The sequence below is a fragment of the Tupaia chinensis genome, unplaced genomic scaffold, assembly GCF_000334495.1.
Source record: "Tupaia chinensis unplaced genomic scaffold, TupChi_1.0 Scaffold000226_1, whole genome shotgun sequence".
Classification (NCBI taxonomy): domain Eukaryota; kingdom Metazoa; phylum Chordata; class Mammalia; order Scandentia; family Tupaiidae; genus Tupaia; species Tupaia belangeri.
In genome coordinates this window covers 770,067-796,174 of record NW_006159701.1, presented here as the reverse complement: position 1 = coordinate 796,174, position 26,108 = coordinate 770,067, and the positions used below count along the sequence as shown (strand labels likewise).

The window sequence follows — 26,108 nt, the reverse complement described above, 5'->3', positions numbered from 1 at the left end:
AAGCGTATGAGCACTCTGCCCACCCCCTTCTAACCGGGTATCGGAGCCTCTTGTTAAGGCATCTAGGGCAGCCTCCCAGGATGCATCATTTTCCCTGCAGTCTAAGCTGCTGGAGAGGCGGTCCATGGTCACATCTGCGTACGACGCTGTCACTGGGATTTATATCCCAAGTCACCATGCTCATTTACACATGACTGGTAACGCTGGGAGCTCCACGAGCCCTGCAAGAATATAGGTGTTACGGGGCCGCCCTGTGGCCTGGTCGTTAAGAGAGCTGGATCCCACATGGCAAACTACATGGTTCAAAATCCCAGCCCCAGCAGCTTGAAAAACACACCAGGTTGGGACCAGCAGTTGGTGTAATGGCTATGTCGCTGGACTCCCACGTAGTCGACCATGCTTCAAGTCCTAGACCCAGTGGCTTAAACTCCCGCCGGGCGCATGTGCATGTGTGCCCAAGATCCCAAGAGGAGAATGGAGGAGAAGGGATTGCGGCGCGGCCATCTCCCCAGGTGGTGATTTCTCGCTTTCTATCTCTCTGTCTCTGTCTTTCTGGCGAGCATATGCGTCCTATAGCAAAAACCTCTCCAAAAAATTGAAAAAAAAAAAAAAACACCAGGCATATGTGCATGTGTGTCTGAAATCCCAGCAGCATGGAGAAATGGAGGAGATTGTGACATGATTATGCCCCGTTGAGGGGGTGCTTTCTCTTTCTCTCTCTGTCTCTCTGTGGTGAGCACATATGCCCTCTGGCAAATTTTTAAAAATCTTTAAAAAGGAATATAATTATCTTCACATTTAGCAAAATAGAATCCACTGATTCTATTTTTTTAATTATTATAAAAAGTTTTCAAACACAAAGAGCACAGTATAGTGAACCCCTGTAAGCCATCATTCAACACTTCATTCATAATTAATAAGATCTTAATCTGACACTTTGATCCACCCTCTTCCATCATTTCTGAAAGCATTTTCAAGTAAGTGTCTGGGGCCAGCTAGTGGCATGGCGGTTAAAGCACTGGATCCTACATGGCCAACATTGCAGTTGGAGTCCCAGACCCGGTGACTCGAAAAACACAGCAAGCTCATAAACATTAGTGCCCCAAATCCTGAGAATGGAGAATGGCAGTGTAGCCATCCCTCCTGGGGGGTGAGCTCTCTCTCTCTCTCTCTCTCTCTCTCTGTCCTGCGACCACACATACCCTATGGCAAACTAAATAATGATCATTACGAAAATTCAGATCACATGTCGCTTTTTACTCTATGTCAGTTTGCATTTCTAAAAATTAAGGACATATTCCTTACTAAATACAACCCGTCGTCCCTCCCCGACTCTGCCTGGACACGGCAGGTCCTGAAGAGCTAATACCCCGTGTCTCTGCACACTGCCATGGTTCTCTCGGATCTAATCAGGGTCTAAGCAGGATCTAATCAAGACCCTCTCGTTTGTCTGATTGTTCTCTCTTCGCACCGTTTCCTCTGGAGCACCCCACTCTCCCCACTACCCCCTTGCATCGTCATCTCAGTGCCTTAGTGAGGAAGCCAAGGCAGCAGTCCTGGGAAACGCCCCCATTCTGGATGTATCTGCTTTCTCACAAGGTCTGTTAGGTCTGTACCTTTACCTCCATGTGCAGCGCTAACACTCGACAATATTCAAGTCCACTTTTACTGAGGCAAAGGGACTTCTTCGGGGGCCTTGCACATCAGATGGCCTCGCAGGAGGGGGTACTCGGTTATTTTATCTGAGTGCTGCAGAAACCACTTAGAAAATTCAGCAGGTGAAGGTCTGATCTCTCCACACCAATTCCCCATCAAGCTTTCATCTAGTGCTGCCATGCACTGACGATCTGTGCCTAAATCAATCGTTTCATTCAGAATTGCAAAATGGTGATTTTTTTTTAAATTCTTTCATTCCCTCTACAATTCATCTGTGACAACTTCTTTCTTTCTTTTTTTTTTTTTAAATTATAGATGTTGCTATAGGACATGTGCACTCACCAGAGAGACAGAGAAAGAAAATGAGAAGTCATTCCCCAGGGAGGATGATCATGCCACACTTATTTCGCCTTCATTTTCCTCTCAGGATATTGGGCACACATGCACATCTGCCTGCTGTGACTTCCAAGCCGCTGGGTCTAGTGCTTGAACCGTGCAGCCAGCCATGTGGGATCCAGCGCCTTAACCACCACTCCACCTGCTGGCCCACTCTGGCAATTTCTCTGTGAAGAATTTCTCCCATTGGGACTAGCAGTTGGTGTAATGGTTATGTCGCTGGACTCCCATGTAGTCGACTGCGGTTTGAGTCCTGGACCCGGTGGCTTTGAGTCCCACACGCCGGGCACGTGTGCGTGCGTGTCCAAGATCCCAAGAGGAGAATGGAGGAGAAGGGATTGCGGCGTGACCATCCCCCCTGAGGGGTGATTTCTCACTTTCTATCTCTCTGTCTCTCTCTGTCTTTCTGGCAAGCGCATGCGCCCTATAGCAAAAACCTCCTCCAAAAAAAAAAAAATGTAGTTTTTACAGGAAAGGCAAAATAAATGCTTAATTCTTTACCGTGTCATTTGCTGCCTTTTAGAGACAGGGTTGGTGCCCCAGTTTTACTGCCAGTGTCTCATCTCCCTTTATTTAGGGATCTCCACTCTGGAGAGCAAGGCTTTGACGTGGCTGCCATCGCAAATGACCACCATCCTGGCTTACAGACACAAGGGTACGACAGCTCGGATCTGTGGTCAGGAGTCTGAGTGAGTCTCACGAATACGGGAGCGTCAGCAGGGCTGCAGTGCCCCGTGGAGGCTCTAAGGGTCAGTCCATTCTGCCTTCTCCAGATTCTAAGGCAGCCGTGTCCCTGGGGCCATCTGCAAAGCCAGCCAAGGCCAGTGGACTCTCTCATGCTGCCTCCCTTGAGACAACACTGGGCTTACCCAGATCACACAGGGTAATCTCTTTATCTGGAAGTCAGCGTATTATTATAGCTGCCTTGATCCCATCTGCAGCCTTAATATCCACACGCCTATAATAGGACATATGCATAGGTTCGGGGATTAGGACCTGAACCTTTTAGGAAGTCATTCTTCTTTTTTTTTTTTTTTAAGAGATGTTTGCTATAGGGCGCATGTGCTCACTGGAGAGACAGAGAGACAGAAAGCAAGAAATCACCCCCTGAGAGGTGGGGGATGGCCACACCACAATCCATTCTCCTCTCAGGATTTTGAGCACACATGCACTTGCACATAGCGTGAGTTAAACCACCAAGTCCAGGACTCGAACCATGGTCAACTACGTGGGAGTCCAGCAATGTAACCATTATGCCAACTGCTGGGCCCAACAGGACCATTATTCTGCCCACCTCGATGCATCTGCCTGTTTTCAGAACACTTCCATCAACTGCAATCGTGCTCTTTTGATGCTAAGATTCTCCCACCTTTGGCCTGTGGGAACCTCTTCTTCCAGACTCATCCGTCAGTCCCGGTGCCTGCCTTACTCTTAGATGGCTCCTCTGCTTTCTGAGACAACAGATAACAGAGGTTCCGGGCTCATCCTGTCCAGCCCTGACCACACCTGGAGACAGGTGCAGCTGTGCAAGCTGCCACCGAGATGGGACTGCAATTGTTTGATGAACTTCTCAATGGCCGGAACTGGTAAATACACACACGCCCATGTGCTGCTTGATGATTGGATACCTTCTGAGCAGTGAGTTGTTAGGTAATTGCACAGTTGGGTGAACATCGCAGTGTTCTTACACCAACCAGCATGGTATAGCTACCACACACCTAGCCACTGCTATACTCTTAGCAGACCACTGTCATGTCATTGGCCACACTGTCTTTAGGGGACACATGACTGTATTTGAAAAGAAAAAAAATATGTATTTCAAATGACTTTCCAGGTCAAATTTAATCTTAGAGGGTGTTCATTATGCTTATTTCAAACTCATATGTTTTCATATAAAATTAAAATCTTGGTTCTTATCAACAGTAACATTCTTTTTTTTGTTGTTTTCTTTTACCTAAACACATACACACACACATAGTTTATATGAAGTAATTATCTGTAAGAAATTACAGAAGACCAGAAGATGGTGTAGTGGTTACACCGCTGGATGCCCATACGGCCAACCGTGGTTCAAGTCCCAGGTACAGTGGCTTGAAACTCATGCTGGCGAGTGTGTGTGTGTGCCCAAGATCCCCAGAGGATCTTGGCAGGAGAAAGGAAGGAGAAGGGATTGTGGTGTGGCCATCCCCCCTGGGAAGTGACTTACTGCTTTCTGTCTCTGTCTCTCTCTGTCTCTCTGGCAAGCACAAGTGCCCTATAGCAAAAATCCCTAAAAATAATTTAAAAAAAAAAGATAGAAAGAATTAAAAATTAGAACTTATCAGAGAGAGAGTGACAAAGTGAGAAAGACCCCCCCATGGGGGAATGGCACAAGCAATCCCTTCTCCTCCATTTCTTCCTCCTTTTGGGACTTTGGGCAGGCACATGTACACGTTCAGTGTGTTTTTCAAGGTGCCTGGTCCAAAGCTCAAACCCCATAGTCAGCCATGTGAAATCCAGCCATCTTACCCACCACGCCACCAACTGCCCCAACAGTAAGACTTCATAATGAAGTTGGAAATTTCTTTGCAGCTCTCTTCACCCTTAACACATAGAGGACAGCTAGGCTTCATCTAGCAACGCTGAAAAGGCCCATCTTATTTCTATGTAGCGATCCACGAGAAAGTCTTACAAGGAGTCCCAAAAATGCGTCTGTGAGAATGCACTGCAGCAGGTCTGAGGAGAAGCACGGATGGCCATTCTCACACATTTTGCTGCACCTCAAATGACTGAGACGGACCTACGCCTCACCCACAAGGAAAAGCTCCCCGTGCCCTGGACAGGGCAAGTCATCAAAGGCGTCACTAAGGTGCTCCTGACAAGCCGAGCCGCCCCATCGCAGCAAGCTCTCCGGAACCTTTCCAGGCAAAGGTTAAGTATGCATCATGTTTCGTTCATTTCCTATCACAGTTTAGAACGGGCCACTAATGAGTCCCAAGTCTGACATAAAACATACTTCGTGTTTCTAGGGTAACTGACAAGGAAGTCTGTTCACATCAACGATACCCATTTAACCTGCTGACAGGCAGACGATGAATTTTCTTTCTTTTTTTTTTATAAAGATGCAGACTGGCTCAGTGGCACAGCAGCAATGTGCTGTTCTAACCAAGCTGGATTCATATGGAGGATCACAGGTTCAGTTCCCTGGATAACCTGTATATGCCAAATGAGCGTGCCCATGCCCCTGGCTGGCTAGGTGGGATGGTGGAATAATACCGTGTTGCGAGTGCTAGTCTTTCTCTGCCTCTGTCTATCTGTATATCTGTCTATCTGTCTGTCTGTCTCTGTCTCTCTCTCCCTCTTTCTCTTTCTGTCTCTCACTCCCATGGAAGAAAGAGATAAACTTGAAAAATAAGGATGGATCTGGAATTACAAATCAGATGTTTGGGGCAAGAAAATATTAAGAATCTTTGACAGGTGGCTTTTCTCAAGTGATAGCACCACTATCATTAATAACTACCCTATGATTTGACATCGAATCTATGACATCTCACCTTCCAGGGAATTATGTATATATTTATTATTAAGTCAATGCCCCATGAAATTATGCTACTGGAGCAACTCCAGAGATCCCTGTAGTTGATAACCTTTACTGAATGACGACAAGGCTTTGTCCAATCATGTCATAAAGGGCCTTCAAAATGTTCACGGAAAATGCATATTATGAAAAAAAATTATCTATGTGGTTTGAATGTTTTTCTCACCAAAATAAACTGATACTTTATTTTTTTTTTCAATTTTTAATTTTCCTACAAACTTTTTGAAGTTCCCTTCATCCTAATAATCTGAAACGGATGGGATTCTTCTACTCATGTCCAAGAGCTTTCTTCTCTTAGAATAAGACTTATGTAGCCAAAGACAGTTTGAAGGCTGTTGTTAAAATGCACTGACTTGAAAACCAAGAGACCTGGGTTGGAGGCTCAGTCCTGTCATCTGTTAGCAATGTAACCTTGAGTAATTAACTTCTCCCTGAGCTTGAATTTCCTCCTCCTAAACTAGGGATGATAACCAAGCACCAATGACGTTCTTCACAAAAACAGAAAAAGCAACCCTAAAATGTGCAGGGAACCCAAATAGCCAAAGCAGTCTTGGGTGGAAAGAACAAAGTTAGAGGCGTCACACTACCCTACTTGAGAGGATACAAAGCAACAGTTACCAAAACGACATGGTACTGGCATACAAACAGACACATGGGCTAACCAGACTACTGAGCTCAGAAATAAAATCCACACGTTTACTGCCAACTGATTTTTGACAAAGATGCCAAGAACACACACTGGGAAAAAGAGAATGTCTTTAATAAACGATGCTGGGGAAAATGAATATCCACATGCAAAAGAATGAAACTAGACCCCTATTCACTGATCAGTTACAAAAAATCAATTCAAAATGGATTAAAGACTTAAATGTAAGATCTGAGACTGTGGAACTGCTGGGAGGAAAAAAAAAAAAAAACAGGGGATACACTACACGACATTGGCCTGGGCAATTTTCTTTGGATAAGACTTCAAAAAGCACAGGCAACAAAAGCAAAAAAATAAACAAATGGGATTATATCAAACCAAAAAGCTTCTGCACAGCAAAGGAATAATCAACCATTTAGACACACCTACAGAATGGGAGAAAATATTTGCAAACACTGTCCAACAAGAGATTAATATCTAGATGACAAAATGAACTCAACTCCACCACAAAAAATAAACATTTTAAAAATCAAAATTAAAAATGAGCAAAAGATTTCAACAGACATTTGTCAAAAGAAGGCATATGTGGGCCTGCAGGTGGCATGGTGGTTAAGGTGCTGGACTCCCATATGGCTGACCATAGTTTGAGCTTTGGACCTGGCACCTTTCTCTCTTTCTCTCTGTCTCTTTCTCTCTCTCTCTCTTACCCTCTAACAAATTTAAAAAAAAATAATAATCAATAAAAATTAAATAATTAATTATAAAAAAATGGCCAGCAAATAGATAGGAAACATACTCAATATCACGAATCATCAGAGAAATACAAATCAAAACTACAGTGAGATATCATCTCATCCCAGCCCGCTAGAATGTCTATCATCAAACAGGTAAGAAATAACAAGTGCTGGTGAGGCTGTGGAGAAAAAGGAACTCTCTTGTACTGTTGGTGGGAATGGAAATGAGTATAGCCATTACGGAAAACATTATGCAGGTTCCTCAAAAAACTAAAAATAGAACTACCATACAGATCCAGCAGTTCCACCACTGGTCACATATCTGAAGGGAAGGAAATCATTACGCTGAAGAGAGAGCAATACTCCCATTTTTATGGCAGCACTATCCACAACAGCCAAGATTTTGAATCAATCTAAGTGTCTATTTATGGTGAATGGATACAGAAAATGTGATATATCGATACACTACACAATGGAATACTACACAGTCGTGAAAAATGATAAAATTCTGCCATCTATGGCAACACAGATGAACCTGGAGAACATAATGTTAAAAATGAAATAAGCCAAGCACAAAAAGAAAAACACTGTATACTTTATTAATTTGTGGAATCTTTTTTTCTTTTCTTTCCTTTTTTTTTTTTGTTGCCATAGAGCATGTGCACTTTCCAGAGAGAGACAGAGAGACAGAGAGGGGGGGGAATGAGAAATCACTCCAACCCTGGGGGAGGAGGTCACAGACATGCCACAATCCCTTTTCCTCCTCCTCTCAGGATTTTGGGCACACACACACGCCCAGTGTGATTTTCAAGCTGCTGGGGCCAGGACTCAAACTGTGGCCAGCCATAGTCCCATCTGTGGAATCCTGAAAAGCTGATCTCATAGAAGTGGAGAATAGAACAGAGACCGGAGGTTGAGAAGGGGAGGGTGGAGGGGAGTTGGAGAAAGGTTGGTCCACAGATAGAAAGCTATAAATAGGAGGAACCAATTTTAACGTTCTATTGCACAATAGGGTAACTATTGCTAGTGAAAATATAGAGAGTATTTCAAAATAGCTATGAGAATGTATTTTTAATGTTCTTGTTGTTGTAAAGAAATAATAAATGTTTGAGGTGACAGATATGCTAATTCCTCTAAAGTGATTATACGTCATATATGTGTAGTGAAACATCACATTGTACCCTATAAATATGTACAACTGTTACATGTCAATTTAAAAAGTGAAATTTAAAAAAAGAAAAATAGTAAAAATAAAATAGGAATGATGAGTATTACAGAGCCATTTCCAAGAATCTCGAAATAAGAACACCTTGCCCCCAGAGGAGAAAATGTTTAAATCAATACATAACGCAAAGGGCAGAGAAATGCCAAAGGTTCCTGGGCTATGCAGCCTTGGCAGTAGTTTCAATGACTGTATTAAAAGTTCAGTAGAGGTGGGGCCAGCAGGTGGCATGTTGGTTAAGGCGCTGAACTCCCACATAGCCATCCACAGTTCGAGTCCTGGCCCTGACGGCTTGCTTTCTCACTTTTCCCTTTCTCCCTCTCTCTGTCTGTCTCTGATGAAATTCAAAAGTAATAATAATCAATAAAATTAAATTAATAATTCTTTTTTAAAAAATCTAGTAGCAGCCTGCTCACCAATTAGAATAGAAAACGCAGAGATGTGAAAAATTAAACTGCTGCAGAAGCCACCCATTGTAAAGGGTGTCGAGTATTCCACATTCAGGGTAAAGCCATCCCTGTGGGGGGAGACAACCTGTTCAGTCACCAGGTCCTGAGCTGAGCAGCCAAACGCTATATCCATCCGCCTGCCCACCCTGGTCTGTGCCCGCCACTTTCTGGAGGGCTAAACTCACCAGAAAAACATAGCCAGTCACTGGACTTCGGGCACCGAGGCTCCCGTGATAACTGCTGTTGAATCTAAGGTAGCAAACGTGACATTCTAGCCAAGTTTGGCTGTTCAGATAAATCACTCTGGGTGTGGGTTTGTGCAGTGTTGGGGATGGGAGCTTCAAACTCCATGGGAGTCTCGAGAGGGTCTTTTTAACTTTACAATAACAACCACCGCCTGTGACAGGATGCAGAGTCGGGCCGATTCTGCTGATCACGTGAGCTTCACAGATGCTCGGCACTGCGATCAATCCAGCTCCTGGGTCTGAGCGGTGGGGAGCCCTCCCTGGGCCACTGTCAAGACGCTGATGTCTAGGGAGGGAGCCAGTTATCCCCCCAGTAAACATGCCCCATCATCTCTACACGGGCATGTCTGGACTAATGTATATTTTTTAAAATTTCTATCTCCTACAGATGATAACTGTAAGAGCTAAGAATTGTTAATATGTATAGAACCATAAAGCACTATCTACAAGTATTAGCGAGGTTTCTTTCCTAACTCTAACATCAACCCTACTACACAAACATGATAAATGATGACCAACTGTCACCGGGTGTCACAAATTCACATGGACGTGGGCGCACGTGAGCCAATGAGAAGTGCAGCAAGCCAGCCTTCAGCCAGGATCATTTCAAGGCTGGCCCAGTTTACACGCTAGTTTTGCAGTGCATTTCCTAAGAGTGGGAGAACGAGGGCTTTAATGGAACCACGGAGGCCCTTCAAATTTGCCTTGCTGTTTCTGTTTCCCCATCAAATGTGCTAGACCAGAGAGTCACAAGTTCACCACGAGCTCTAACGCTGAAAACGCTCATCTCATAGGAAAAGTTTCCACTAAAATAAGCTATTCTTTCTTTTGTTTCCTCCACGTTTATTGATTTGCTCCTTCCATGAGAGAGACAGAGACAGAGAGAAGGAGGTAAAGATGGGCACCCCTCCCTCGGAGTCCTCATGCTGCCATCTGCCCCCCAGCCTCAGCCAGTCCGGATCATGGGCATGTGAGGCCCTGGCGTGCACAGGGAGAACTCAGGGAGCAAACCCAGGACGTGGGCCCAACTGCATTACCACTGCACCATCTGGCCCCTGCAGCAACCTGAATTTCATGTTTGGGTCAAGTTTGCCAGAGGGCGCATGTGCTTGTAGGAGAGACAGAGAGCTAGAAAGTGAGGAAGCACCCCCCATGGGGGATGGTCATGCTGCAATCCCTTCTCCTCCATCTCTCTCTCCTTTAGGGAGTTTGGGCACGCATGCGTACGCACACTGCATGTTTTGCAAGCCCCCTGGGCTGGGTCTCAAACTACACAGTCGGCCACGTGAGGTCCAGCTGCTTTACCCACCGTGCCGCAGGCTGGCCCCTGAATTTCTTTTTAAACACAAACATGCCCCACGCGAGGCTGTCCCAGTGACAGACCACATGTACGACAGCGGAGCGGGGGCTAGACCACACAGCCTAGGCGTGCTGTGGCTGCATCTGGGTTTGTGTGTGTGCTCCACGATGCCTGCACACGATGGACGCATCCAACAACGCGATTCTCGGGATGTGCCCCTGTTGTTAAGCAGCGCCTGACTGTAACTTGAAATATCAACCCATCATCATGCACGTCGCTTTATTTAAAGGACAGAAATGCAGAGACGCTAGCTAGTTTTTTCACATGGAATAGAAAAAGCCAGTCAATCAAGAGATTCATCCCTAAGAAACGCCTGTCCACAAAAATTCTCACAACGTTGTCGTATCTGTGGGGCTGGCGGGATACTCGTTAACACAAGTGTCCTCTCACGCATTACTTAGAAAATTCTGAGGTCCCCAGGTGGCATAGTGGTAAAGGTGCTGGACTCCCACATGGCCAACCATGGTTCAAGACCCAGGCCTGGCAGCTAGATCACACCACACATGTGTGCATGCGTGCCCAGAATTCCAGGAGAAGAATGGAGGAGAAGGGATTGGAACATGGCCATTTCCCCTGGGGGAGGGGTAATTTCTCATTTCCCTCTCACTGTCTCTGTCTCTTTCCTCTCTGGAGTGTGTACCACATCCTATGGCACAAACAAAAAAGAAAACCCTATTGCATAGGCCAGTCCAGTACCCTGGTGGTTCAGGAAGCCGCATCCCACATGGCGAGCCATGGTTTCAATTGGAGGAGGACTGGCATGGTGCTTAAGGGTACTGGACTCCCACATGACTGACCACAGTTCAAGTCCCGGACCTGGCAGCTTCCTTTCTCACCACCGTCCCCATCCCTCTCTAGTCAAATTAAAATAAATAAATAAATAATTCTCTAACATACACACACACCCCAGGGAGACCAGCAGATGGCATAATGGTTATGTCACTGGACTCCTACATAGTTGATTACGGTTCGAGTCCTGGACCCAGCAGCTTAAGCTCACGCCAGGTGAACGTGCGTGCGTGCCCGGAATGCTGAGAGGAAAGTGGAGGACAGCGGACTGTGGCATGGCCACCCTCCCAAAGGCTGAATTCTCGCTGTCTGTCTCTCTCTGTCTCTCCAGAGAGCGCACAAGCCCTATCACAAAAAAATCTCTCTTAAAGAAAAAAAAAAAAAAAACAGGCATGTGTGCATGTGTGCCCCAAATCCTGACAGGACACGGAAATGGGGGGAAAGGACTGCAGTGTGACCACACCGCACTGGAGGGAGGGGCTCGCTCCCTCTTCTCTGTTTCTTTGTCTCTGGAAAGTACACGTACCCTCTGGAGATTATAAAAGAACTGTCAAATTCCCGTTGTGCGGAAGTAACTTTTTCCTCCGGTCCCGATGCTCGTTTGGATGTTTTGCATAAATAACAGTTTCTCTCCGCTACCACCGGAAACGAAACCAAGGAAAAGGTCTAAAACGGAACACGAGAGACAGCACAAAACTTGACGCTCTGTCCCACAGGTAATGTGACGGCAAGATTTATCGTATCGCCTTTCCCGGTCTGGTTACGGTGCCGTTAAGATGTAAAAGAGGAATAGTAAATTTAGTTGAAAGAAGTAGAGGGACAGACGGTGGCACGAGAGTACAGCGCGACCCCTGCCAGGACAACTCAACATGGGAGGTTTCACAGTCCATGTCCACAGACGTACCCACGTGCCCACGATGCAGGCTGGCTGAGGCTTGGGGTGGACGGTGGTGTCCAGACCCTGTTGGGGGTGCCATGTCTCTCTCTTGCTCATGGAGTAAACATTTCTAAACAATTATTTATTTAATTTTATTCATGATGATGATGATGACGATGATTTAATTCACCAGAGAGACAGGGAAAGTAAGAAAGCAAGCCGCCGGGTCTGAGACTCGAACCACAGTTGGCCATGTGGTAATCCAGCACCTTAACCACCATGCCACGTGCTGACCTCTAAACAGACATTTTTTTAAAAGAGAAAGAGGAAAGACAAAGGTAAGGCTGGTTTGAAGACACACATTAAAGTCCTTTGACCTTACCCAGTAGAATTAGTTCCATTTTAAATGGAGCACAGCCCCCCCCCCACCTCCAAATACCTCAGCTTTTTAAAAAAGAAGCTATCTCCAAAATATCACCTTAGCCTCAGGCATTGATTGACAAAGCAAAAAGAAAGTCTACAGTTGCAACCGCTGTGTAAACGCCATTCCGTGTCATTTGTAGTTCATCGTTCACTTAAATCCTTATCAAAAGCAATTCAGACACAGAAAATTTAGAAAAAAAAACCCTGAAAATATAGTCAGACTTCTTATTGTCTACATAAGGTAATAAAAATCAGCGGACTGTCTTCATCACACAAAGCACCAATATCAAAGCATATTATTCGAGAAAGTCCTATTGCTAAAGTGAAGCAGTGAAGCAGTCTCTGCAGCTAACGGGGCTACGTTTCCTTGTGGGCTTGTTTATCGCCAGAGGCTGTGTGCACTCTCAGAGAGAGAGGGAGGAACAGTGTCGGGGGAGAGAGAGAGAGCAGCCCCCAGTGGGACGTGGTCATGCTGCAAACACAGCTCCTCACATTCTCAGAAGGTGACTTTGCAGCACCATTAAAGCTCACTTAATACATACGTACCCAGACCTCGCTTCCAATCTCTAGGAAAAACATTCATCTCCTAATCAAACTGATAGAATGCATTTTAAATCATCAAGAACACAAACAAACGAAATTCTTTGAAATGGACCTTAACAGGCCAGCAGGTGGCATAGTGGTTAAGGCTCTGGACTACCACATGACCGACTGTGGTTCAAGCCCCGGACCTGGCAGCTTGAAAATCCCAACAGGCATGTGTGTGTACCCACTGAGAATCCCAAGAAGAGAAGGGATTGTGGCACTGTCATTGCCCCAGGGGGGTGATTTCCCACTTTTCCCTCCCACTAGCTCTCTCTGGAAGGCATGTGGGCCCTATGGCAAAAAACCTTAAAAATGAAACTTAACAGGACTCAACGACACATTTTAAATAGGACTTATTACTAGTTTTATCATTGCTAAATTAATTATAGTAATTGTACAGATATCTCTTTGGTCCTGTCAGTTTTAAAACCTGTATTTAGCTTAGTAATGGTCCATTGAGATGAGCATAGATTACACACAGCGGTGTACAGACTTCGGCATCGCAAGAGGAATGGCTGAAGGGACCAGAGACAGCTTCCTCTCAAAGCCACTCTGAGCTGAGTGAGCTCCCTTCAAAGACTTAAGACCTGTCCCATTTAAGAGGGACCAGACTTGGATTTCATGACCACATAGGGACAGTAGAACAGTGCACGGAACACATTATGAAAGAGTTTTCTAACACCACGGCTTCCAAAGATGCTCATCAAAGATGCCCTGGCTGGATATCCGAGCGGGAAGTCACCCACTCAGATGCATGACTAAACTGGATGCTATCCAAGAGCGTGGCCAACGTGAGAAACTACATTACTACATTATTAATACACAGTCTGTTCATGTCTAAGGAAGACTAGAATGAGTCACCTTATGCTTAATAGACTGAAGCCAGATGCTTTTAGCAAAGACTTCTGAAGACGGAGAAGACTCTCCTGACTCCCTGGTTATAAACAATTAAAAGGAGCAAGCTTGCGAACTTACACACTGAAACCACCAGCACCTAGAGCCTGCTGGAGGGATAGATAAGTGGACAAAAGAAAGGAAGGGAGGAAGAAAGGGAGAAAAGGGAAAAAGAAAAAAAGAAGAAAAGAAAAAGAAAAGACCCGAGTAAGGACCATGTGTAGAAAGTTCTAGGAACCAACAAGTGGCATAGTGGTTAAGGTGCTGGACTCCCATGTAGTTGACCACGGTTTAAGTCCCGGAGATGATGGCTTGAAACTCACACTAGGTGTGTGTGCCTGCCCGAAATCCCAAAAAGAGAATAGGAGAGAAGGGAATGGCAGCATGGCCATTCCCCCTGGAGGGTGATTTCTCACTTTCCGTGTCTCTGTTTCTCTCTGTCTCTCCAGCAAGCACACGCACCCTATAGCAAAAATCTCTCTCCAAAGAAAGAAAAAAAAAAAAAGTTCTAGACACACAGTTCCACAACAAGCAAATAGAGGAAGAAAACTAAGGCGAAGTCTGAGACATTTAAGCACTTACGGGTGTAGGGGTCAACATTTGCTCTTCTGTGCCCTGGCCGGCAGCCCAGCACACCAGGAGTCCTGGTTCCCAAACCCAGTCCCTCTGCGGAGCTCATGACACAGAGCCTCCTCGCCGTAGCACTTTGTACCCTGAACTGTCCGGACGTCTTCAAGGCCCGCTTCCCCCTCACACCGCACATAACCCCAACAGCAGCCCCACGGTGTAAACCCAAGGAAAATGGCATCTTTAAATTTCCTTCCAATCTTTCTTGAGTTACCTGCGTCTGAAATTCAGTATGAGTACTTTTTCATGTTTTCTACTACTTGCAAATAGAGTATGTGAGTAGAAAATGCTCACGAAGACAGAGAGGTTTGTGGGGATACTTACAACAGGAATACTATATTGAGCAGGTGGCAAGACTGAATGCGGCAAAACTAAGTGACCAAACTGAGGTCCCACGGTGAGTCGTCAGTAGAATCAGGTCTATGGGTCTCGGTTCCTGATCTAGAACCTTCTCTTTTATCACAGTGTGGCAGGTGGTAGGGATGGCACAGGAAAACGAGGGGCCAGCAATGACAACCATCCTGAGAGTGCCCTAAGGATGGAGGGGTGGACTGGCCACTATCCTGTAACCACCTTTTCGTGTGCCTGAACCTCTGGGAGAAGAAGGGGCAGAGAATGAGTCTGGGTCCCCACAAGTGACCGGTCCAAACAACCAGCCACAAAGTAACAACTGCGAAGACATGTTCTCTGCATTCTCTGTCCGGCCTTTCCTAGAATATCCTACACAGAAAGTATTAAAATACATTTATCCTCTAGCCAAAGCATAGATGTCCCAAAAGAACTGCAAAATTAAAAGTAGTTATAGGAGGAGGAGCTAAAGGATTACCTCTGTGTTTTAGATCCATAGAGCAATCAGAAAAGGCCCATGGGTTCTAATGTCTAATCAATGATAAAAATAGAAAAGGAAGGGGCTGGCAGGTGGCATGGTGGTTAAGGGCGCTGGACTCCCACATGACTGACTGCAGTTCGAGTCCTGGCAGTTGACTTTCTCACTTTCTGTCTCTCTCTGGTCAAATTAAAATAACAATAATTAATAAATTTAAATAAAATGATTCTTAAAACATATAGAAAGGAAAGAATTTGGAAAGTGAGAAACTGGAAAAGCAGAGGCAGTTCTGGGCTATGCAGCCACATGGCAAATTACTTTCCGTACAAGTGACTTAACATTAATAGAGTAAACGTTGCCAAAATAATAATCGTCATTTCCCCATGCAATGTCCAGAGAATGATAAGGAGAGATGAAGAAAAGCAAGCACACAAGAATATGTTTACACCTATGAAAGTCTTCAGATATCTTATTAACCAGAGAAAACAATATTTGAATGAGAAAGTTATCTTTATTGCAAGTAAAATTATAAAATAACATTTTTCTCTTTTACTCTTTTCCCAGGGATGGAAAAATCTCAGGGGTGAAGGAGGGAGCTGGTAAGGCGCCCTGTCTTAATAAATAAAAACGCAGGTAGAAATCTTGCTTGGAAGCTGGGATGTGAGACGGTGTATTACACGATTTCTCGTTAACACCAGCAAGACTGCCCTTCTGGTGTTAAACAGAACGGGCATTTAACCCTCGAGCTCCTCATGGGAGATATAGGACAAACCGCTCATTCACTTAGTCATAATTACTGTGTTCGCGGGTCCCGGGGGAATGGCGGCTTCCTCTCAGCTCTGAGGACAGTCCTGACTTTTTGAATGCCACACTAGCAGCTGATTAGGATAGTCTGCAAAATGATCCTTCCCCAAATAAAACAGTATCACTGTTTAAGAAACAAGACAGTTTGCTGTTCGTTTTGGTGGAAAACACCTGGGCGGGGGAATCCCAGGCTAGATTCCTGCGTCTGTTACTTCCTCTGTCACCTGACTGGAACACCTTGATTACCTGAGCACCTGCTCCTTCTGTAAAATGAGGCTAATGTCACTCACCAGGTAAGACCCGTGAGCAACGAGTAAACTAATGACACAGACGGGCCGGAGGGGAGAAGCCACCCATCAGCAGTAGTTACTACGGGACCAATTCCTGCATGTCCAACCCTCTTCCTCGACCAGGTGACAGGAACCGGAGGTGTCCTGCTCGCTGTGAGTTTTGCATTCTCTGCTCTGCTTGCCATTCACAGACCCATCAAAAGGCCAGCCTGCATTTTTCTTCCTTAAGCTTTGATGCCTCCGTCTGGTAGTTTCTATCCTGGCCCAAACAGCTGTTTGGCAAAGCCAACTCCAGCGCTGGGGAGGCACTTGAGAGGTAATCTCTGGGAATGCACTGAGCAAAATCCGGGACTGCCTGTACCTCAGAGACGTCTCCCAGCCTCTCAGTTCACAGCATTTCACAATGCTCCTGGACTGGGGCAGCTTCGAGGTCCCAAATCGATTGCACGGGAACATCTATTTCTAAGAACCGACAACGACACGCAGCGCATGCATGTTCAAGTCACCGGCACAAGTTACCTCTGACCGAGGACGGCGTCGTGACTGAGGGGTCAGAACGCACGACATTTTGAGTGTACCTTTGTGGAAAATAAGCAAGAACGCCCCACGGTTTCACACAGAGACGTGCTCCTGCCGATGATGAAGAATATTTTCTATTCGTTCGTGCAACATTGGCTTTTCAGTTCAAAGTTAGGCTGTGGGCACGGGAGCGTGCCTGCATAGACTACCCCGCAACCCTCCAAACGCTCACGGATAGGAACTGGGAAACCACCGAATCAACTCCATGTCCACAGACAAGGAAAACTGTCACCCCTCAAGATCAGTGACATGTGGCAGTTTTACGATAGGCAGATGCCGATGCCCCTATTACTGTGTGCTCCATGTCTGGGTCGGTCTTCACAGGGAATCAGGAATCGCCGTAAAGCACTCGGCAAACCTGCGGCGCCCTACAAATCATAAACGTCACCCCTGGTTACGGAGAATCTGAGCAACAGCGCCAGCTTTCTTGGCTTGGCTCATTCTACAGCTGCTTCTCGACTTAGAATCGGGTTATGTCTCAATAAACCATCGTAAGTCGAAAATATCCTAAGTCAAAAATACACTTAATACACCTAACTTAGCGAAGGTCGCAGCTAGCCTACCCACCTGGACAGAGCTCAGAACACTTACATCAGCCTACACGGCCTCACACAAAGCTCCTGGATGACAAGGGGCTGACTAACTCATGGCATTATTGAATACTGTACTGAAATGGAGGAGCAGGCTTCCACGGCCTGGTGGACGAGCTAGTTGGACCCCACATGGCTGACTGCACGGTTTGAGTACTTGGACCCAATGGCTTGAGAAACATGTTAGGCACATACGTGTGTGCCCAGAATCCCAAAAGGAGGAAGACATGGAGGAGAAGGGATCGCAGCGTAACCATTCCCCATGGGGTGCTTTCTCCTCTCTCCCTCTCTCCCTATCTCTCTGGCAAGTGCACGTGGGGGAAAAAAAAAAAAAAAAGGAGGAGAGGAAGGGAGGAAAAAGAGAGTAATTGCACGGATTCTCAAAGTAGCTTTTACTGAATATGCATATAGTATCCATACCACTGTGAAGTTCAACAATCTTACGTTGGGGCTACCAGGTGGTGAAGTGGTTAAAGCCACGTGGCCAACCACAGTGCAAGTCTGGGATCTGGCAGCTTGAAAATCATGCCGGGCATGTGTGCATGCATGCCCAAAATCCCAGGAGAAGAATGGAGGAGAAGGGATTGTGGTGTGGCCAAACTGGAGGGTGATTGTTCGCATTCCCTGTCACTGTCTCTGTCACTCTCTGGTGAGTGCATGCACCCAATGGCAAGAACAACAACAGAAAAACCACTTATGCTGAATCACTCTTTAAGTAGGAAACTGTCTATATTTTCCACTAAACTGAGCTTCTTAAAGAAAGCGGCTGGGGTCAGGTTTTCTATGTTTGGCTCGAGAAAAGGCTCAAACGCTCTGAGCTTGAATTTGTGTGATCAGCTGCACTATAAAAGGTTCTTAAGGATGGTCAGAGTGCTTCCAGAAAGTCAGAATCTTACCAATGTTGTTTCCAGACCTTCCGACCATCATGTATGAAAGCTTTGAAGGGGCGATAGATGGTCCGAAGTGTTCTGTATCTAATAAGCAGAAACGAGACTCCAGGGAAAAGCCCAAGTTCAGCTTACTCAACCTCTTTCAACTATGTGCAATTTCAACCCGATGTTATTTCATTCTGTCTGAGAAAGGTTAACAGGGTAATGGAGTCTAAGGTAAAAGCTGTCTTTATCACTCTGGGGTTCAAGACGTTGACCTTTTGGGGGCCTTTGCTTATGAATGAGATCCTATTTTAATAAGAGCATCTCTTTTCTTTTTCTTTTTTTTTTTTTTTCTGCTATAGGGCACGTGCGCTCGCCAGACAGAGCGAGCCAGACAGAAAGTGAGAAATCACCCCCCAGGGGGGATGGCCACACCACAACCCCTTCTCCTCCATTCTTCTCTCAGAATCTTGGGCACGCACGCACTCGCTCCCGGCGTGAGTTTTAAGCCACCGGGTCCGGGACTCGAACTGCGGTCAACTATGTGGGAGTCCAGTGACATAGCCATTATGCTAATTGCTGGTCCCAAAAGTATCTCTTTTCTGACGGAGGTGTAAGATAACTGCCCTGCACCGCAGCATGCTCCCGTTTTAACTGGGCTTGCACAGTGAGTCCCTGGGTCACAGCTTATAACTCCCAGCAGCAGGTGGCACGGTGGTTTAAGGAGCTGGGCCTCCCACACGGCTAACGGCAGTTCGAGCTCAGGACCTAGAGGCCTGAAACTCACACTAGGCGCATGTGCGTGCGTGCCCAAAATCCTGAGAAGAGAATGGAGGAGAGGGGACTGTAGTGTGGGCCTCCCCATGGGGTGTCCTCTCACTTTCCCTCTCTCTGTATCTCTCAGGTGAGCAGGGGCACTCCATGGCAAAAAAAAAAAAAAAAAAAAAAGTAAATAAATAGGTACTGTTATCAGCTACGTTTTCTCCACAAACGCTTCAGTCAACGAAAGCAGCTGTATAATTTGAACAAATAGTTAGCTTTTACAGGATTTACACTCATTGCCTCGTTAATTGAATCATGTGTCAACATAACAGAATGTTCACCGCTTGTCATCTGAGAGAAGCTCGGGGACCCCCCCCCCCCCCGGCCCAATTCCCCCCCCCCCCCGGGCTCAATGTTCCATATTCTGAGACACTTGTGTAGCAGGCAGGGGACCGAAGACCCAGCATTTCATTCATATTAGCTGGAGAGGGTTTAGTTCTGTCGCTTTTGTTTAAAACTGTAGAAAAGAAGCACACAGAAACCTATCATGACCTCAAATAATTCACTGGAAATTTAAAAAAAAAAAAAAATAACAATAGTGATAGACCGATGGTGAATTAAAACGTACGCTTCTCAGTTAGATACTAAAAATACAAATCTAAACATCTCTTTCAAGACTACCAGGGACTGGCGATCACATGACTCACTCCAAGATGAAGCTGAAATAGAAATGTATCAGAAAATATTTGACCAGGGTACTTTCCCAGCGGTGAAGTCACATTAGCTTTTTGCATCACTATGCCAAGGTATTTTTCTAAGAACTATTTATTTAGTTTTATTTGTTATTACCACTTTAAATTTGACCAGGAAGAAACAGTGAAAAAGAGAGAAAGAAAGCGAGAGAGTAAACCACCAGGTTCAGGCCTGATGGTCCTGCCCCATAGGAGTCTAGCACCTTAACCATCACACCTCCTGCTGGTCCCAAGCCAAGATATCTTAACCTGAAATTGACTTTTTTAAGGGATTGAGAAATTCTCCAGCTGTCCACCCCACAATCATGTAGGGAGGTTACTAACTGCCCACCAGGGATTAGAGAGAACCCTGCAAGATAGTTTGTCTGATAATCTCAGTGTAACAGTATCCAACCACAGCCCAAGGAGTGGCTGTTACTATGTAAATGGTTACATTACAAAACTAAAGCCAAAGCTATTGAGATGAATACAAAACAAATTAAGATTCCTGGAAAAGGTGCCAATGGCCTAATTCAAGAGCCTGTTTTTTAAAAAATAACAACAGCATTACTAAAGGATTGTATTACCCTCCTGTTGGTATTTCTTAACTGTAAACTGAAAAGAGAACTACCCTCAGGGTCACTGATTCGCCCTCCAAAGAAAGCATTAGCAAAGAATACCTAAAAATAAACAAAGGGGGACCAGCAGTTAGCATAATGGCTATGTCACTGGACTCCCATGTATCTAGCAGAACGTGGTTCAAGTCCTGGACCTGATGGCTTAAACTCATGCCAGGCGTGTGTGCGTGTGTGCCCAAGATCCCAAGAGGAGAATGGAAGAGAAGGGACTGTGGCATAGTCATAGTCATCCCCCCTAGGGGATGATTTCTCACTTTCTGTCTCTCTGTCTCTCTCTGTCTTTCTGGCAAGTGCACGCACCCTATAGCAAAAACCTCTCCAAAAAAAAAAGCATTCATACAGGGAAGTGAATACCCTAAGCACATAAGTATATTCTTAAGAGGAAACATTTTAAAAGCAGAAGTCACATTAAGTTCAAAATGCCAAAAAAAAAAAGTTCCTAATTTTAGTAATCTTATATACCTCCCCCTCCAAAAAAAATAGGCCTAGTAGTTGAGATGTATTGATTTTATATATAGAAACCCTATATATGTAGAACTCCCTTCCCTTTGAGAGAAGTGGGAAAGGTATGAAAAACAGGAATTGAGAATTCTTATATCGCATTTATAGAAAGGTACAGTTTTATTTTAATGAAATTCAGGAGTGATGGGGGAGGGCGCCTCCATGCCAGTTTCCCATTCTCCAGACATCTTCAAGAGCACCGACTCTCAGTGAGCTCAAGATAGCTTCGGCTCTAGAACAGGAGTGTTCGGCTGACAACAATCCAGAAAGGTCTGCAGTTTTCTCTGACTTTCCTGGGCTTGGCACTGCTTACCCCAGAGCAGCACCAGCCTGCAAAACCCACAGGGTGCACAGGCTCAGGAGGAAGGCAAGCTGAAAATACCTAGCAAGTACGTCTTCATCCACAGTTTGGCTTTTCGTGACTAATAACTTGAAGCGACTTACGGGTACCAGATCGTAGGGTTCGTGAATGTACTTGTTAGAAAGAAAGAAAGCAAGAAGAAAGAAGGAAGGAAAGGAAGAAAGGAAAATCTGATGACCACTCGGCACCCAAAGATTTTTTTTTCTTATGTCAAGGTAATAATTAAGCCATCTGGAATGAGTAACGCTTGAGGGACCCATGATGTCAAACAGAGAACAGCTTCGGTTTAAATTCCAGTATTTTACAGAACTGCATGGTTTCAAATTCTCTGCCAAGCAGACGCCTCTTTTTTATCATCAGTGCCACCAAGAGCTATTGCACGTCAAAGGGCCACATTAGCGGTTCTGCGAATTAGGAAAGGGAGAAAGAGACTAGGAGAGAAAATCCCACCGACCCTGATGCTTTGATGCACTTTCAAACTGTTAACCTGACGAGTCTTTTCTGAGACAGAGCGACATCATTCGAGATAAAATCACAACTCCGTATGGACTTACCAAGCCCCTGGGCCATGCCATCGGGCCCTTTCTTGGTCATTTAACCACACATCCCTGTCTGAATCACCAGTTCAGTGTGTACCTTTAAAGGAATCCCATTTCAGCCCACCAGATCTGTAAGTTGAGGAAAAGCAGCTCAGGAGACACGCTTTGCACCAGAAAGAAAGCCCAGTGGGTCAAAACCCACTTCCCATTGCCTGGGGCCCGGGAGAGTGGCAGCAGCTAGCAAGCGGCTGGACGGACGAGCCCTACGGGGAGCCAGAACTGACCACGTCAGTGTCTGCACCTGGGACAAAAGGCGGCCAGCCTGCGCATCCCGGCCCAGCAGCCCCAGGGACTGAGAGACAGTCGGAAAGGGGGACAGCAGGAAGCGGGGAAGGGTCGACCAGGCTGGAGCTCAAGCCAAAGACCGGGATGGGGCAGCCAGGGTCAGAGGGAAGGGAGGACAGCCACGGGCAGGACCACGGGGATGGAGTGGAGGGACCGACAGGGCTGGGTAGGAGAGGGCGACAAGGCCGCGGCAGGGGGGCAGCAGGGGCAGGCAGGGGCCGGGCTGGTCCCCTGAGGGCATCAGACCCCTGGCTGTGGCGCTTGCTGCGCGCGGGGCGCGCACGGGGCACTTTGGAGCGCTCTCTCCCGGAGTCCCCCCAACGGCTCTCCGATGCCCCATTTCAGAGATCAGAACTGCGGGGCCGACCGTGCTGCGCCGGCTCCCCGAGGTCACCCGCCCGGGGGCAGCAGTCACGGAGCGCCAGACCCACCCGGACGCAGGGGGTCGCTGGTGGCCGCTGGGGACGGCGGCGCACGGGGCGGCGCGGGCCGGGGGAGCGGTACCTGGGCTCGGGCAGGACGATCTTCTTGCTGGCGCGGGCTGCCGGCGTGGCCTTGCTCTTCTCCATGGCCATCAGGTAGCTGACATCGGCCAGCACGGCCTCCAGGTCCGCCATGTTGGCAATAATAAATAGTTTAAAAAAGAAAATACATAAATAAACTGTGTTTTGAATACAAGAACAACTGTATTACATGGACCTGTTTTTTTTGAGTTGACTCTAGCCGAGTGCACAACCCCCTCTTTGGATGACAGTGAGGAATTGGAGGTGCTGCAGTAACTCATTTATATCACTAGGGTTCCATTTGGAAAATGATACCTCCTGGTGTCTAATTTAATTAGTAATTGTGTTTTTGGTTCCAATTGAAAACCTCTGAAGAAAGGATTGTAATAAACTGCGGTTTATGGTATTATTATTGTTATCCTAATTATATTTACTATTGTGACAGTTTTCAATTAAGACACTTTTCAACTCCTCCTCCTCCTCCTCCTCGCCCGCTGCCCCGACTTCCCGCCCCGGCTCCCGGCGCTCCCTCGCCCGCCCCTCTGCCTTGGAAAGCTCCCGCCCGACGCCCACCACCCAAGGGCCATCCGGGAGGTCTCTGCGCCCCGAACTCCGCAGTTCTTAAACCGGACCGGGCGGATCGGCATCTTCCGGGAGGTCCGGGGCGGCCGCAGACGTGCGTGTTCCACATATCCCCGCATGGGATGCCGAAGCTGGGGGTCCAGCCAGCCGTGAACAGCGCCCCGGCGGCTGCGCCCCCAGCCTCGCTCTTTTTTACCGCTCCCTGTAAACTCGGCCAAGAGAAACCTAGAAGTTGGAGAAAGTTCTGGAGCTAAGCGGGGCTAACTGGGGGAGCGCTCCCAGCGCCAGAGCCCAGGGGCCCTGAGCAGGGCCCCAGAGGGAAGAGCTCTCTACTCCAGAGGGTCACCCCTCCCTAGCACTCACACTGGGGCGGACGGTCCTAGTTCGGGTGCTAAAATGGTCTCTGAGTGTCCTAGGTCCGGTGGGGTTTCACCTGTTAGAGAGCGCCTTCTGAGCACGCAGACCCCCCATGGGGGCGCATGAGGGAAGTGAAGAAGCCTGAACCCAACACGGAGACCAGAGGGAATTTCCAGCTTCCTGACCCTCAGACTTGGCGTCCCCAGTCCCCACCCCTGCCTGGGTTTCCAGTTGCTGCTTATTTTTCTGAAGCAGCGAGCCCAAGTCCACAGTCCACGTGGTGCTCAGGTTGGAGAGGTGGTAAAGGCCACCCAAGAAATGAAAAAACAATCCCGTTCATTCATCCTAACTGATCACCTTGCGCCATGAACCAAGCTTTCGCTAGGATTGGAGTACATGTTCTGAGGTCCATAGGTTCACCAGAAATGGGTTAAAGTCACATTTCCACCTGGTAAGGCCATGGTGGAAGTGGCCTGTCCCTCACCATAGAACCCTGCCCTCTGCCCTGTCGTTTCCCCTCCCACCCCGAGATCTCACCCATACAGTCCGTTTTCCTGCCATGCTGACCACACCACCGACCAGCTTCACCACACATTTCTCAAGGCCCAAGGCACCACGTGCATAAATTGTCCAGCTAAGGACAAGAGAGATGCAAGAATAGGTAAGTGGAAGGAGCTTGGCCAGCCGTGGAAAGCTGAAATAATGCGGGAACACAAGCTGCATTAATGAGACAGAGATGCAGGAGCCAAATAGGAAACTTTCATCTTCTACCCACTGCCTGCCTAAAAACAGGAACACAGACTGTCTTGTCAAGGGTCACCCTAGAAGGAGGGGTAAATTCCCCCGAAAAGGCATAACATTTCTATGATTTAATTAACATAAATTTCTTTCTTTCTTTTCTTTTCTTTTTTCATTGCTAGAGAGTGCATGTGCTCACCACAGAGAAATAGGAGAGAGAGGAAAAGTGAGAAAGCACCCACCCCCCACCCCCAGCAGGGATGACAATGCACTATCCCTTCTCATTCATTCTCCTCTCTGGAGTTCCGGCAGACACGTGCCCAGCGTGTTTCTCAAGACACCAGGTCGGGGTCTCGAACCACCAGATGGCCATGTGGGATCCAGATGCCTTCACTGCTATGCCACCTGGCCAGCTCATAATGTGTCTTTCTTATCAGTCGAGCTTTCAAGTGCTCAGATCATCATATACAAACTTCTTTTTGCCTCCCACGTCTTGGTCCTCTTTGACTTCGGACCATTTTTTCTGTCTGGTTTTGGTTTCAGTTTTTTTCGAGAAGCAAGGTGGCATACTGAGTTTGAAAGGAGACACACCTTGATTCATATCCCCACTCTGTGCTGGCTGATCTTAGAAGCAACGTCCCGCCTCTCTGTGCTCTCCCGGGTGAAGTATGAAGGCCGTTCGCCCGCCAGGCTTGTTGAGAAGACAGGAGAGAACTACCTCGCCTGACACCCAGTAACCGCAAAAAAGGTCAGCTCACTTCCTCTGTGTATTTGGTTTCATTTCACCCTGGCGTGCTAGAGAAGATACTGAGGCTAGTTGTTCGCAGTTGCTACATTTGAAGCAGGAAGACCCCTTACCAAAAATAACATCTCCCCAGGGCCCTTCTAGGAACCACAATGGCAAGCACGAGCCTCGCCTCGTCTGCAAACACCGGGAGCACTTCATCCTGCAGCAGAAGGAACAGGAATCCAAATTCTGCTCCTGTCACGGAGACCTGTACATTTAAGGTCAGCCAACTCAATGACCCTGGGGATTTTTTTTTCCTGGTATTAATCATATGTGAATTTCTTTTCCCTGGCTCTCTCTTTTGCTTTATCCACCCCCTCCTCTTTTTCTCTCCCCTGACTCTCTTAACACCGAACAGCTTTTCCTGTTCACTGCAAACAAAAGGCATTAATGACAACGTCATCACTGACCCTCCTGGATCCTGTTACTAAGCTCCATCACCAGCCTGTAATCTTTAGAAGGAACAGAGAAAACAAATAATGCTCCCTTGCAAATAATTATGTTTCCCACCCTCCCCCACGCTGGAGGATTTAAATGACTTTGGGCTCACGCTGCTTGTGATAATAGATGAAACTCCAGAGTTCCCACTCAGTTCTGAATCTTCCCTTTTCCTCTTTTCTCCTTTCCATCCTTAGGGGAGATGTCGCTGAGATGAATGCATGAAAGTTGAGGCTCTCCAGAGTTCATTTGGATGACAGCTTCAGTGAGCAAAAAAGCTAACCAGGGAACTAACTGGTCTTGTTTTAGATTCTGGGCTTTACTGGGACTTTCCACTTCCAGAACCCTTGGATTGTAAGACTAGTTGGGGGGGGGGGGGGGGGGG

At 46.8% G+C, this 26,108-nt stretch overlaps 1 protein-coding gene and 1 long non-coding RNA gene across 2 annotated transcripts in view; one reads left to right on the top strand and one right to left on the bottom strand.

Moving 5' to 3' along the window:
• Positions 1-22,935, bottom strand: part of GRK3 (G protein-coupled receptor kinase 3) — a 172,234-nt gene extending 149,299 nt beyond the window's left edge. Inside the window, exon 1 of the mRNA XM_027771575.1 lies at positions 22,823-22,935. Coding sequence (XP_027627376.1) covers positions 22,823-22,935 — 113 coding nt within the window. The remainder of the gene's footprint in view (positions 1-22,822) is intronic.
• Positions 22,936-23,665: 730 nt separating this feature from the next.
• Positions 23,666-25,989, top strand: LOC102476449 (uncharacterized). Its single transcript, XR_334470.2, has 4 exons — positions 23,666-24,421; positions 25,042-25,246; positions 25,377-25,506; positions 25,921-25,989. It is a non-coding gene; the product is annotated as an uncharacterized LOC102476449 (long non-coding RNA).
• Positions 25,990-26,108: the final 119 nt, after the last annotated feature.